Below are 13,856 nucleotides of genomic sequence, written 5' to 3'. Positions count from 1 at the left end.
CTAGGAATGGGAGCAGACTATCAAGAGATATAAAAAAAACAATGTATAAAGAACGTATTTGCATTTTAAATGCAAATTAATAAAATATGCCGTTGCATATTCACACGAGAACTTGTATTGGGGAAATGGGAACTGACAAATATTTCAATCACATAATTTGTGTGTCTTCAAGGCAAAGCCCAAAAGACATTCCAGAAATGGTGATGGACATTGGATCTAATGAAAAATAAATTAGTAAAGAAACTGGAGAAAATAACAGGACCAATATTCTGATGTGCTGCGGAAAGTAAAAGTTCATAGCTTTATCTGGGATATATGACAATAAAACACTCTTGACTATAACGCTGGAGCCTGCCTGTGGTAAAATGAACTTGGAAAATTATATGTGGTTGGTAAAGAATTAGCAAAATAATATGTTAGATTTGTTGTTATGGTCGATAAGATCTTCGCCAGAGTGTATTCATTATCCAATTGTTGATTGCATGGTGGAACAGATGATGTTTCAACAAATGATATTGTTGCTCATAGATATCCCTGCTCAACTTTGAAGATGGAACTCTAGACCCAAGCTCCATTATTCCATTGATTGACGGTGGGACTGAAGGGTTCAAGGGGAATGCACGTGTGATACTTCCAGGAATGACGGCGTGTATAGAGTGTACGTTGGAACTGTATCCTCCACAGGTAACTCAGCATCACAAACGTGTCACTGATTCAGTATTTAGAACTCATTCAGCTAGATGTCAAAGTTAGTATGTCAGGTCGGGGGGAGAAATTCCCCCCCCACCACGGGTACCATGTAATCTCGTGTTACCTGCTCCATGGTCGGATAGTCGGCGACTAAACCATCTCCCCCACCCGGTTTGCCAGGTGAGGAGGGGGCTGTGGATCCCCAGCAGGACCAAAAACAAGATCTGTCAAAGGGCGGATGAGCTCCTAGCGAGCCAACGGCCATCCATACTTCAGTAGAAGCTGCGATCACTGTCGTACATGGCATTGTAAGGAATGATGATAAAACACACACACCAAAATCCTATACTTCCAGCGGCGGAAGTCCGCAGGAACTGGAGGACAGAGATGTGTGGTGCGTCTGAAACCGTTCCTGTTGGAAACCAGCACCACTGCGTGGCTAATGTTTTCAACGATGATGAATGAATGAAAGTTAATCATTTAATAAAACGTTTTATTTTTTGAGACCGAGTCATTGTTCTATTTTTGATAAATCTCCCAATTTTGCTCTTCAACTTTTTTTTTTAAATTTAAAGTTCTGTCCATATTAATATGGATAGTGGATTTCCATTTATTAATATTCCATGTATTAATTACACTATTCTAAGCAAGACTAAAATAACCACAATCTTGATCCTATCAGTGGTAGAGCTGTAACAGGCCCTTTGGCCCACCTTGTTCATGCTGCCCAAGTTAACATACTGGCCTAATCCTATTTGGCCATAGTCTTTTAAACACTTCCTCTCCATCTATGGTCGAAAGGCCTTTAAACATCATAATTGTGTCCGCATGTATAGCTTCATCTTAAATCTTTCCCCTCTAGTTTTAATCCTCTAACCTGGGAAAAAGACAGCATTACTATACTTGTGATCACTGATAGTGTGTGCGAAACTTTCAACTTAATTTTCTTTAATCTCAGCATTCTCCTCACTGGTGTTTTTAAAGTGTGGAAGTCTTTACTAGGATTTCTATGTATTTGTGTTTGTTGTATATTTTAAATTAAATTATTTAGCTCCTTGTCAACTAACAGAATATCTAGATTTTTTTCTGCATGTGTTAAAATTTTAACAAATGAATAACATAAGGAATTGAAAGAGAGGTATGCCATGCATCCCCTTTAAATCTGGTCTGCTATTTGAACAGATTGGAGCTCATCATGTTATGGCCGTATTTTCATTTTCCCTTTTTTTGTGTGTAGGGTTCTTGACGGCATGGTATAATATTGCAACCTCTTGTTACTTATCCAGATAAACTTTCCGATGTGTACCATTGCTTCTATGCCCAGGCTACCAGAGCACTGTATTGAATATGTCAGAATCTTACTGTGGCCCAAAGAAAACCCTTTTGGAGGTAAATTTAGCTAAGTCTGTTTTGGAATTTTCATTGTAAACGGTTTAACACAACACAGGGCACAGTGGTAGAGCTGCTGCCTCACAGTGCCAGAGACCCGGGTTCGAACCTGACTACAGGTGCTTGGCTGTATGGAGTTTGTACATCCTCCGTACCTCCTGAAATACCTTATTGTTCCTACAGAGGGCATTGGCCTGGACGGTGATGATCCAGAGCACATCCAGTGGGTTTTTCAGAAATCGCAAGAAAGAGCTGCACAGTTCAACATTACCGGCATCACGTACAGGCTAACACAAGGTGAATCTCATTAAACCTGGACACAGACGGTTTGCACATTTGCCTCGGGGTAAATTAGATGCAGGTTTATGAGACCTTTTCTTTTGTTCTAGGTGTGGTGAAGAGAATTATCCCTGCAGTCGCATCCACCAATGCTGTAATTGCAGGTACCGTTAATAGTGAAGGAATATTTCAAGCTGAGACTTTCTGAATGCTAGTCAATATGTTTGCTCCCACTTTGTAAAGTTAGGTTTCAAACTAGAGATAACGTAACGGAAGCCATCTGAAGCAGGTAAAGTGCAGAATCTCACCAGCTGCAAGTTTTAGTTGCAACTAAGTATAGATAGTAGTCAGTCATGTTCTATTTCTACTAATTATTTCACAGTCCCATGTACGCAATTTATTCTGATGTGGAACTGATCATTTTCCTGATCTCCCGGTGGCTCAGTACTTCAACTCCCCCTCCCATTCCGAATCCTACCTTTCTGTCCTGGGCCTCCTCCATGGCCAGAGTGAGCCCCACCGTAAATTGGTGGAGCAGCACCTCATATTTCGCTTGGGTAGCTTACACCCCAGAGGTATGAACATTGACTTCTCCAATTTCAGGTAGTCCTTGCTTTCTCCCTCTTTCCCCTCCCCTTCCCAGCTCTCCCACAGCCCACTCTTCGCTTCTTCCTTTCTTCTTCCCACCCCCACATCAGTCTGAAGAAGGATCTCGACCCGAAACGTCACCTATTCCTTCACTCCATAGATGCTGCCTCACCCGCTGAGTTTCTCCATCATTTTTGACTACCTTCGATTTTTCCAGCATCTGCAGTTCCTTCTTAAACATTTTCCTACTCAACATCAATTTGGTCACTGACTTGTAAAATTTATTCTACTTTTATAATTGACTGAGCTTGGTTACTTGATCGACCTAAGTTAGATTCAAACCTAGAATTTAGATTTTAAGTCAACTGCACTGTTATTTAGAAGATAGACAGAAAAAGCTTGAGTAACTCAGTGGGACTGGCAGCATCTCTGGAGAGAAGGAATGGGTGACGTTTCGGGTTGAGACAGACTGGTTAGGGATAAGGAAAACGAGAGATATAGATGGTGATGTGGAGAGATAAAGAACAATGAATGAAAGATATGCAAAAAAGTAACGATGATAAAAGAAACAGGCCATCGTAAGCTGTTTGTAGGGTGAAAAATGAGAAGCTAGTGGGACTTGGGTGGGGGAGGGATAGAGAGAGACGGAATGCCGGGGCTACCTGAAGTGAGAGAAATCAATACTCATACCTCACCACTGGTCTGTGAGCTGCCCAAGCGAAGTATGAGTTGCTGTTCCTGCCATTTGCATTTAGCCTCACTCTGACCATGAAGGAGACTCATCTTTTGCACTCATCTTTTAATATTTGCATATTCTTCGTAAAAACGTTTGTAATATCTGAATTCTTGCAATACAAAGGGAAGACAACAGATGGCAACAGTTAAATTTCTAATACTTGGTTCATGAGAACCTCAATTACACACTGGATCAGTCAATGAATGGAATGTATGGATGATAAACAATGGAGAAGGGTCCCAATCCAAAACGTCACCTGTCCATTTTCTCCACAGATGTTGCTTGACCCGCTAAGTTAGCCCAGCATTGTGTGACTATCTAGACACTAATTCCTTTCCTACTTCAACTATGTGTAGTTTAGCTTGCCAATATATTTATATGCATGTTGGCACATATGTGGCATCCATCTCTGTGTCAATAATGCATATAGATAAAAGAGTTTATAAAAAGCTTTAATTTTGTGTAAAATGTGAAGGAAAAAAAAGATTAGGGAGGTGAATAGCTATTTGACAATTTTACTTGGCCTTTTTTATTTCGGAAAATGCTGGCAGGAACTGAATAGCATTATATTTTGTTGATATTTATGACCACTTACAGGTAAAAGATATTGTTTTTTTAATCTACACACGAGCATTGAATTTGATCTTTTTTCTTCCTTAGCGGTATGTGCAACTGAAGTATTCAAAATCGCATCAAGGTGAATTTAAACTTTTAAACAATTGATCAGTTATATATATATAATCTTGCCGCATCTATAATAAAGGTCTAATTGTATGGAAATTACATTTTTCAGTGCATATATTCCTCTGAATAACTACTTGGTCTTCAATGATGTTGATGGGCTTTATACGTACACATTTGAAGCGGAGCGCAAGGTGTGTCTTTAACACTTCAAAGATAATAGAGCAAATAATAGAGAAATTTCGCTTTTCCCCCCCACTAGATTGTAATTATTTTTAATCCGTTTTTTAATAATTAGTAATTCAGAGAATGGTATTTTTAGTGTGCGAATAATAATGAGCAGCAAAATAAACATAAGATAGACACCAAAAAACTTGAGTAACTCAGCGGGTCAGGTAGAATCTCAGGAGAAAAGGAATAGATGACGTTTCGGGTCGAGACACTTCATCAGACTAGGCAAAATAAACATGATGGGCAGGGAAGTATTATTGTGCAGTGTGTCTGACCCCAAAGCTATCAGAACTCAGAGAATCCTAGTTTCACGATTCAAGGAAAGCGAGAGATATTTGGTTTCAACGCTGGATACTGAGCATATGATTCTTCAAGGAAAATCGGAGAATAATGTTAAACTGTTGAGTACAAAACTGTTTATATTTGACCCATAGCTACAAAGTATCTTTTGAAACATGGAAATAGTTAGGATGCATCCCTTTAATTATGGCAGTAGACTTTAGACTACTTTAGTCTTTAGAGAATCAGCATGGAAACAGGCCCTTCGGCTCATCGAGTGAGTCCACGCTGACCAGTGATCACCCTATACACTAACACCATCCTACACACTAGGGACAATTTTTTACAAAAAACAATTAAACTACAAACCTGTGCAACTTTGGAGTGTGGGGGGATACTGAAGCACCCAGAGAAAACCCACGCGGTCACAGGTGAATGTACAAACTCGTGGACAGCTCCCACGTAGTCAGGATCGAACCCGGGTCTCTGTAAGGCAGCAACTCAGCCACTGCACCACTGTGTCACGTAAGCAGTATCCTAACATCACATGCTAAGTAATCAAGTGAGAAACCTGTTTGTCAAAAGGGTGGATCAACTACAACATTATCTGGATTATTTAAGCCAAATTGGTTATAACGTGATTTTGATTGGGAACTAGAGAACATTTGTTACTTTGTTACTTTGGAAACAGACAGAAGGGGAATAAAAAGCTATCTTGGATTTAAATGGTACAGGGAACAAAAAAATAGTTTCCATGTGACCTCCTTCAGTAATCTGCTGTCTCTTTAACCATGAGCAGGCGTGAAATTGACAAGCAATCCCTTGTATGGCCACTTGTGCAATGATACTCCAAAGAACAATGTTAAATGCAGCCTTTTGTATTTGTAGCTTGCAGTTACAATAATAAACTATTGAAAATCCTGCGGGGAAATAACTTTGTTATTGCAAGTCGAAAAATTTACCCCATTGAAACGATTGTTATAACAACGCGATTGTCTATAACAAAGTTTCTGAGGAACTCAACTATTGCATTGCACCAAAACTACCCGTATCCTTGGAAGTTCTGATGCAGAGTTTAATTTATGCTTTGGATGCTCCCGTCTGCTGCCAATCCCTTGTTTTCAATGTGACGAAATGCAGCAGCTTGATGACACCAAATCTGTTCTGGAGCTCCAGGAAGAGTTTGAGCAGGCAAGGGGTTTATTTCTATGAGCAAAGTAGGATGAGGGGTGATCTTATGGAGGTGTACAAACCCATGAGAGGAATAGATCGGGTGGACACACAGAGTCTTTTAGCCCAGAGTAGGGGAATCGAGACCCGGAGGATATAGATTTAAGGTGAGGGCAGAACGATTTAATGGGAATCTAAGGGGTACTTTTTTCACACAAAGGGTGGTGGGTGTATAGTACAAGCTGCTGGAGGAGGTAGTTGAGGTTGGTACTATCACAATATGTAAGGAACATTTAGACAGGTACATGAAGAGGATAGGCTTAGCGGAATATGGGCCAAGAAAACAGGTAGGTGAGACCAGTGTAGATGTGGAATGTTGGTCGGTGTGGGTAAGTCGGGCCGAAGGGCCTGTTTCCATGCTGTATGACTCTTCTGTGGGGATGAATATTTCATGGTGAGGAAATCGATCTGTTTGAGTAATTGGAATCTAATGATTTAATGAAATCACAATCCATTCAATAAAATAACGTGCTTATCAATTTCATTGGATTTTTTTTCTCTCAATTTATCGACTATTTAAAGACTCAAAACTGTTAACAGGAACCTCCTGAAGCTTCTATTGATTTTTCTCTGGTTGCTTAAATTCAAAGGAAAACTGCCCTGCCTGCAGCCAGGTGCCGCAGGATCTACAGTTTCCTCCGTCCGCAAAACTTCAGGAACTCCTAGACTACTTAACGCAGAGTGCTTCATTGTAAGTTTCCTCCTTCTCCTTAAATATTTACCCCTTACTGCCGTCGGTCTGTGGCTACTTTTAATATATTGCTGCACTTGCTCCCTGGTGAATTCAAGCACACTGTGTGGATATAAGCCTGAAAACTGTGACGTTCAGGAACAGCTTCTTCCCTACAGCCATTAGGCTATTAAACACTACAGCCTCATATAGGCTCTGAACTGCATTGACTATTATTGTTATTGCTCTGTTATTGTTTGTTTTTTGTGTGTACGTATCAGTGTACTTTTTAGTTTAGAGATACAGCACGGAAACAGGCCCTTCGGCCCACTGGGTCCACGCGGACCAGCGATCCCCGCACATTAACACTATCCTACACACACTAGGGACAATGTTTACATTTATACCAAGCCAATTAACCTACAAGCCTGTACGTCTTTGGAGTGTGGGAGGAAACCAAAAGATCTTGGAGAAAACCCACGCAGGTCACGGGGAGGATGGACCAACTCCGTACAGACAGCACCCGTAGTCGGGATCGAACCTGGGTCTCTGGTGCTGCATTCACTGTAAGGCAGCTACTGTACATATTACTATGTTTACATATTCTGTTGCGCTGCTGCAAGTAAGAATGTCATTGTTCTATCTGGGACATTTGATGATAAATCACCCTGGACTAAAAGTTAAAGATGTCTGCTGGATGCAGGGAGGAAAGGCACAAGACCATTCATCGGGCTCTTGAACACCACACAATACTATCCTCAGCAAGTAAACATTTCCATTAGTTGCACCACGGACTTCAGTTATTTTTTGTACTTGTATTGAGATTATTAATTTATTGATATTTTTTTGCTTATTATATTTAGCGTTTACAGTCCTGTTAAGCTGCTGCAAATCAGAAATTCAGTTGTTATTTCCAAAAATAACCTATACAATCACTAGTGTCATACTCAATATGTGTTTGCAGCTGTCCTTAAACCAAGCACCCTTTGCCACTTGTGGCCCCCTGGGGTGATAGCCCTTCTCTTATTTGTTGGGTCATTGATAAATAAACATTAATGGAGCAAATTGACCAGTGAAGTTTTGGACCTTTCTGCATTCACTGTAAGGCAGCTACCTGTACCCTGCACCACCGTGACCACCCTGTACTATGTTTACATATTCCGTTGCGCTGCTGCAAGTAAGAATGTCATTGTTCTATCTGGGACATTTGATGATAAATCACCCTGGACTAAAAGTTAAAGATGTCTGCTGGTTGCAGGGAGGAAAGGCACAAGACCATTCATCGGGCTCTTGAACACCACACAATACTATCCTCAGCAAGTAAACATTTCCATTAGTTGCACCATGGGCTTCAGTTATTTTTTGTACTTGTATTGAGATTATTAATTTATTGATATTTTTTTGCTTATTATATTTAGCGTTTACAGTCCTGTTAAGCTGCTGCAAATCAGAAATTCAGTTGTTATTTCCAAAAGTAACCTATACAATCACTAGTGTCATTCTCAGTATGTGTTTGCAGCTGTCCTTAAACCAAGCACCCTTTGCCACTTGTGGCCCCCTGGGGTGATAGCCCTTCTCTTATTTGTTGGGTCATTGATAAATAAACATTAATGGAGCGAATTGACCAGTGACGTTTTGGACCTTTCTTCAGACTCGTTATAATAGTTGAGTTGGAATGACAATGCATTGGTGGGCACAAAGTGCTGGAGTAACTCAGCAGCATCTCTGGAGAAAAAGTATAGGTGACGTTTTGGGTCGGGTCCCTTCGTCAGAATGCATTTGATTTGACACAACACATTTGATAGAACACATGCCAGTTTTGCTCCTCAAAGACATTCCTGCAATGTTGCTATTTGCTAAAGTGTACAGAATCATAAAGGATTTAGTCAGAGGGCGGTGAAACTGTATTTACTCCTATTCCTTACGACCTTATGATCATTCTGTAGAAATTTGATGGCCAACAAGTCTCTAACATCACTTTGCACAGGAGTAAAATGTAAATTCCAGTGATTCCAGGACTGAAGCCAGCTGACCACTACTGGCCGCAATGAAAATGTGGATGTGAAAACTCAATGATTAATCAATGTTCATTTTTGTTTTAAACAGGCAAATGAAGTCACCAGCTATCACTGCAACTATGGATGGAAAAAACAAAACACTTTATTTACAGGTTATGTATATGAATTCTTATTTATTAATTCATGGCTCAACAATAAAAAAACGTGGGTGGATTGAAAGCTAACTATCAGGTCTGGTTTTTGCAGACGGTAGCATCAATTGAAGAAAGAACGAGGCCAAATCTATCAAAAACTTTAAAGGGTAAGTTAAAGGAAGAGTTCTCCCAAGTACATCTAATATTCCCATTCATCACAGTCTTGTGGTTCTTTTTAAGTTGCTGTGCCACAGTGTTGCAATCACCTGCCTTCAGCTCTTGATGTTTTTTTCTACTCTGGGTGTAACCAGTCTACTAGCTTGCTGAAGTAAACCTTTGGAGTCAGTTTGTGAAGCCTGTCATACATTTTGCCCCTCAAAGAGACACAAAGTGCTGGAGTAACTCAGCAGGTCAGGCAGCAGCTCTGGAGAACATGGATAGGTGATGTTTTGGATCAATAAGGGTCAATAGACAATAGGTGCAAGAGTAGGCCACTCGAGCCAGCTGATTGTGGATGATCTTCCATGATCACATTGAATGGCTCGAAGGGCTGAATGGCCTCCCCTGTACCTATTGCCTATTGTCTAATCCCTTAATAATCTTATACGTTTCAATAAGATCCCCTCTCATCTTTCTAAATTCCAGTGTACACAAGCCCAGTTGCTCCATTCTTTCAACATATGACAGTCCTGCCATCCCAGGAATTAACCTCGTGAATCTACGCTGCACTCGTTCAATAGGATTTCCCGACCTGAAACATCACCTATACATGTTCTACAGAGATGCTGCTAACCCATTGAGTTACTCCAGCAGATAGGGACTTTTTGTAAATCATCTTCAGTTCCTTGCAAGAATTTAGTCTCGATCAAGTCAAAGATGTAAATCCATTTAGCAGTAATAGACAGGATTTTGAAAGATGGAGGCTAGGAATATTGTAATAGAATCTGCCCAGTCTTTCTGCCATGACCAAATATATTTTTACCATCCACATTTTTCCATCAGGTGGACTCAGTGAAGAAAGCAAATGGTATGTTAGCATTCGTAGCAAAAGGATTTGAGTATAGGAGCAGGGAGGTGCTATTGCAGTTGTACAGGGTCTTGGTGAGACCACACCTGGAGTATTGCATACAGTTTTGGTCTCCTAATCTGAGGAAAGACATACTTGCCATAGAGGGAGTACAGAGAAGGTTCACCAGGGGATCATATAGAAACTTACAAAATTCTTAAGGGGTTGGACAGGCTAGATGCAGGAAGATTATTCCCGATGTTGGGGAAGTCCAGAACTAGGGGGCACAGTTTAAGGATAAGAGGGAAGTCTTTTAGGACCGAGATGAGAAAATCATTTTTTACACAGAGAGTGGTGAATCTGTGGAATTCTCTGCCACAGAAGGTAGTTGAGGCCAGTTCATTGGCTATATTTAAGAGGGAGTTAGATGTGGCCCTGGTGGCTAAAGGGATCAGGGGGTATGGAGAGAAGGCAGGGATGAGATACTGAGTTGGATGATCAGCCATGATCATATTGAATGGCGGTGCAGGCTCGAAGGGCCGAATGGCCTAGTCCTGCACCTATTTTCTATGTTTTGGGTTTGGAAGAAAGTGTTGGAAGGGGCAGCACAGTGATGCAACGGTAGAGCTGCTGCCTTACAGCACCAGAGACCCGGTTCAATCCTGACTTCAGGTGCTGTCTAAAAGGTGTTTGCACGTTTTCCCTGTGACCGCGTGGGTTTTTTTCTGGGTGCTCTGGTTTCCAGAGTACCCGGAGTTTCAAGGTTAATTGGCTTCTGAATACATTGTCCCTGGTGTGTAGGATAGAACTAATGTACAGGTGATCATTGGTCAGTGTGGACTCGGGCTGAAGGGCCCATTTCCACACTGTGTATGTATAAAAAAAAAGCTAATTCTGTCTCACACGTCCATTATCTACTACAATTCACCTCCCAACCACCTACACCAGGGGCAATATACAGTCTCCAGTTTAACCTACCAACACATTTCTCAGACACGGGAGCATATCATAGCATCTAGAGGAAACACACACAGTTGTAAGAAAAATGTGCAAATTGGACGTAGGCCGCACTGGAGGTTGTGATGGAACATGGATAGAGCTGCTGCCTCAGAGCACCAAAACTCGGGGTTTAATCCTAAACTCGGGAGCTGTCTGTGTGGTGTTTGCACGTTCCCGCTTGAGTTTCCTTCAGGTGCTCCGGTTACCTCGCACGTCCCAAAGACATGAGGGTTTTGCCCCGAGTGTGCAGGGGGTGGATGAGATGGTGGGATCACACAGAACTAGTGTGAAAGAGTGAGACATGGAGCGGATCTAAGAGCCTGTTTCCACGCTGCATCTCTGAACAGTTTTTGGAGCTGTGCAACAACAGCACTAGTGACTGCCCACTACCATGGCAGCTGGGAAGGGAAGTGTGACCTGTGGGTTAATGAAATGAGAGTGGGCGGCAAGGGTCATGGGAGTTGGTGGCCGGTTTCAGTACAACGATATGTTTGAAAATTCCAACCTATTTTTCTTCCCGAATCCAAGCAAAGCCTGTGACTGACTTCAGTTAATGGAGGTGCTAATCGTTGAAGTGGTCTTTTTCAACACCACAAACGGCTTGTTCCATATATGTTCTCATGAACTATTAATATTGTTCAGACAATGTACAATGGGAATGATTGATGGGATAATGGAAGCTGCATTGAATATTAATCGCAAAGGAACACTTGACATTTTCCAATAGACATTTGCATGTGTTTGGTTATTGTTCCCTAGTGAAGAATCCAGTTTTAACCAAGTTGAAATGATCTTATTTTCCAGAATTGGGGCTGACGAATGGACAGGAGCTGGCAGTGGCAGATATAACGACACCGCAAACAGTGCTCTTCAAACTCCATTTTACAACTTGACTTTTTCTTTTGCAAACTTTTTGAATCGTTGAAATGTTAGTTTAGGAAAAATTGATCTGTTCATCATCAGTGCACCGTGTCACTCGAATGGACTTGAGTTTGAATATGTTCAATATTATCACCACAGACCCGCAAAGAAATGAGAGTTTATTTTATGTCTTATGGTTTAAATGTGACATGAGCTGAACATAAAGTTATAGCAGAGACATTGTGTATAGGAAACTGACACTTACTTGGTCACTTCACACAGAGTAACCCCAAAGTGTTGGGTTTCAAAGATTATTTTATATTAAGAAAGCAAGGGATGAATTTTGTTTCAAAATGTGTACAGCTTTTTGTCAATTTTTTTGCAAGTTTAGGTTTTATATATTTATTGACATGGGGTGTTAACTCTTAACAAGAAAGCCACTTACATTTACTTTGACCTGAATTAATGCTCTTAAACCTTCTATTTAATGGCTTAGGAACTAAGTCAGTTAGTGTTATAAGTTTTTGGCGACAATGTGCTTTTAAATGCTGTGCAAGAACAATGGGTTGTAACTGATGGGAAGCCCCAAAGCTGAAATTGTTCAATGTTTTTTAAGTTTCTAAAATGTAAATTATCTTTCATCCTGCCACTTATTCTCAAAGTTTGTGAATACTATAATAAAGTAAATGATAATACACTGTGGTGTTGCAAACACGAGTTTGCGGTAAGTGTGTGGAGAACATCTAATGTGAGGGTGTCGAAGATTACGGGGAGAAGGCAGGAGAATGCGGTTGAGTAGAAAGAATGGGCCAGCCATGATCGAATGACTTGATGGGCTGAATGGCCTAATTCTGCTCCTAGGTTTTATGGCCTTATGCTCAATTGTGACTTTCCTGAAAAACAAAGGTTGTAAAAAGATAGGGTGGGATGTGATTTACCCATCGTGAAGTTTCAGTGAAAATAGACACAAAATGCTGGAGTAACTCAGCGGGTCAGGCAGCATCTCTGGAGGGGAGAAATGGATGACGTTTCGGGTCGAGACCCTTCTTCAGACTGGTCTTCAGAAGTTTGGGGGTGGGGGGGGACTTTTTCTCTCTGGAAGCAACAAATTTGCTTCAATACAGATGAGTAGGAAATAACGAGGTCATATTTTTTTGCATCTTTCAGTTTAGTTTAGAGATGCAGTGCGGAAACAGGCCCTTCGGCCCACTGCACAGACCAGCGATGTCTGCACACTAACGCTATCCTTCAGACACTAGGGACTATTGTACCAAGCCAAATAGCCTACGTAACTCTACATCTTTGGAATGTGAGAGGAAACTGGAGAAAACCCACACAGGTCACGAGGAGAATGTGCAAACTACGTAGTCAAGGAATGGGTGATGTTTCGAGGTCTGAGGAAGGGTCTCGACCCGAAACATCACCCATTCCTTCGCTCCAGGGATGCTGCCTGTCCCGCTGAGTTACTCCAGCTTTTTGTGTCTATCTTCAGTTTATTTTAATTTTGTTTAGTTCATTGTCACGTGTTCCGAGGTACAGTGAAAAGCTTTGTGTGAGAAAGAACTGCAGATGCTGGATAAAATCGAAGGTGGCCACAAGTTGGAGAAACTCAGCGGGTGAGACAGCATCTATGGAGAGCAGGAATGGGTGACGTTTCGGGTCGAGAAAAGAACCGTGAAAAGCTTTTTTGTTATGTGCTATCAAGTCAGTGGAAAGATAATACGTGATTACAATCAAACCGTCCACAGGATGTGGGGAAGTAAATAAAGACATGAACAACCCTGTGATCATTTGATGTACATACATGCACATGCAATGTCACTAGGGGAGAATGGATAGCAAACAAACATTGGACAAGAAACAAACTGCTGGAGAAACTCAGTGGGTCAGGCAACATCTGTGGAGAGAAATGGACACAATGTTCCGGGTCAGGTCCCTTCATCAGACTGATGAAGTTTGGAGTTCTCAATTTAACTTCCCCACCTCCAAGAACCAGTGGCATTGAGTCTCGGTAGTGGGTTCCTTCCCACGCTGCCTGTCCATCAGGTTTCTCTGTGGAACACTT

At 41.3% G+C, this 13,856-nt stretch overlaps 1 protein-coding gene across 2 annotated transcripts in view; it reads left to right on the top strand.

Annotated features, from left to right (window-relative positions):
• Positions 1-12,486, top strand: part of uba3 (ubiquitin-like modifier activating enzyme 3) — a 29,808-nt gene extending 17,322 nt beyond the window's left edge. For both annotated transcript variants that reach the window (XM_055647651.1, XM_055647650.1), the window contains 10 exons: positions 529-684; positions 1,977-2,079; positions 2,263-2,376; positions 2,469-2,522; positions 4,343-4,379; positions 4,476-4,557; positions 6,694-6,794; positions 8,880-8,943; positions 9,038-9,092; positions 11,735-12,486. In XM_055647651.1, the coding sequence (XP_055503626.1) occupies positions 529-684; positions 1,977-2,079; positions 2,263-2,376; positions 2,469-2,522; positions 4,343-4,379; positions 4,476-4,557; positions 6,694-6,794; positions 8,880-8,943; positions 9,038-9,092; positions 11,735-11,823 (855 nt within the window). In that variant the 3' untranslated portion in view covers positions 11,824-12,486. The remainder of the gene's footprint in view (positions 1-528; positions 685-1,976; positions 2,080-2,262; positions 2,377-2,468; positions 2,523-4,342; positions 4,380-4,475; positions 4,558-6,693; positions 6,795-8,879; positions 8,944-9,037; positions 9,093-11,734) is intronic.
• The last annotated feature ends 1,370 nt before the right edge of the window (positions 12,487-13,856 follow it).

Source organism: Leucoraja erinacea, chromosome 16 (assembly GCF_028641065.1).
Source record: "Leucoraja erinacea ecotype New England chromosome 16, Leri_hhj_1, whole genome shotgun sequence".
Taxonomy (NCBI): domain Eukaryota; kingdom Metazoa; phylum Chordata; class Chondrichthyes; order Rajiformes; family Rajidae; genus Leucoraja; species Leucoraja erinaceus.
This window is presented reverse-complemented; position numbering and strand designations above follow the sequence as displayed.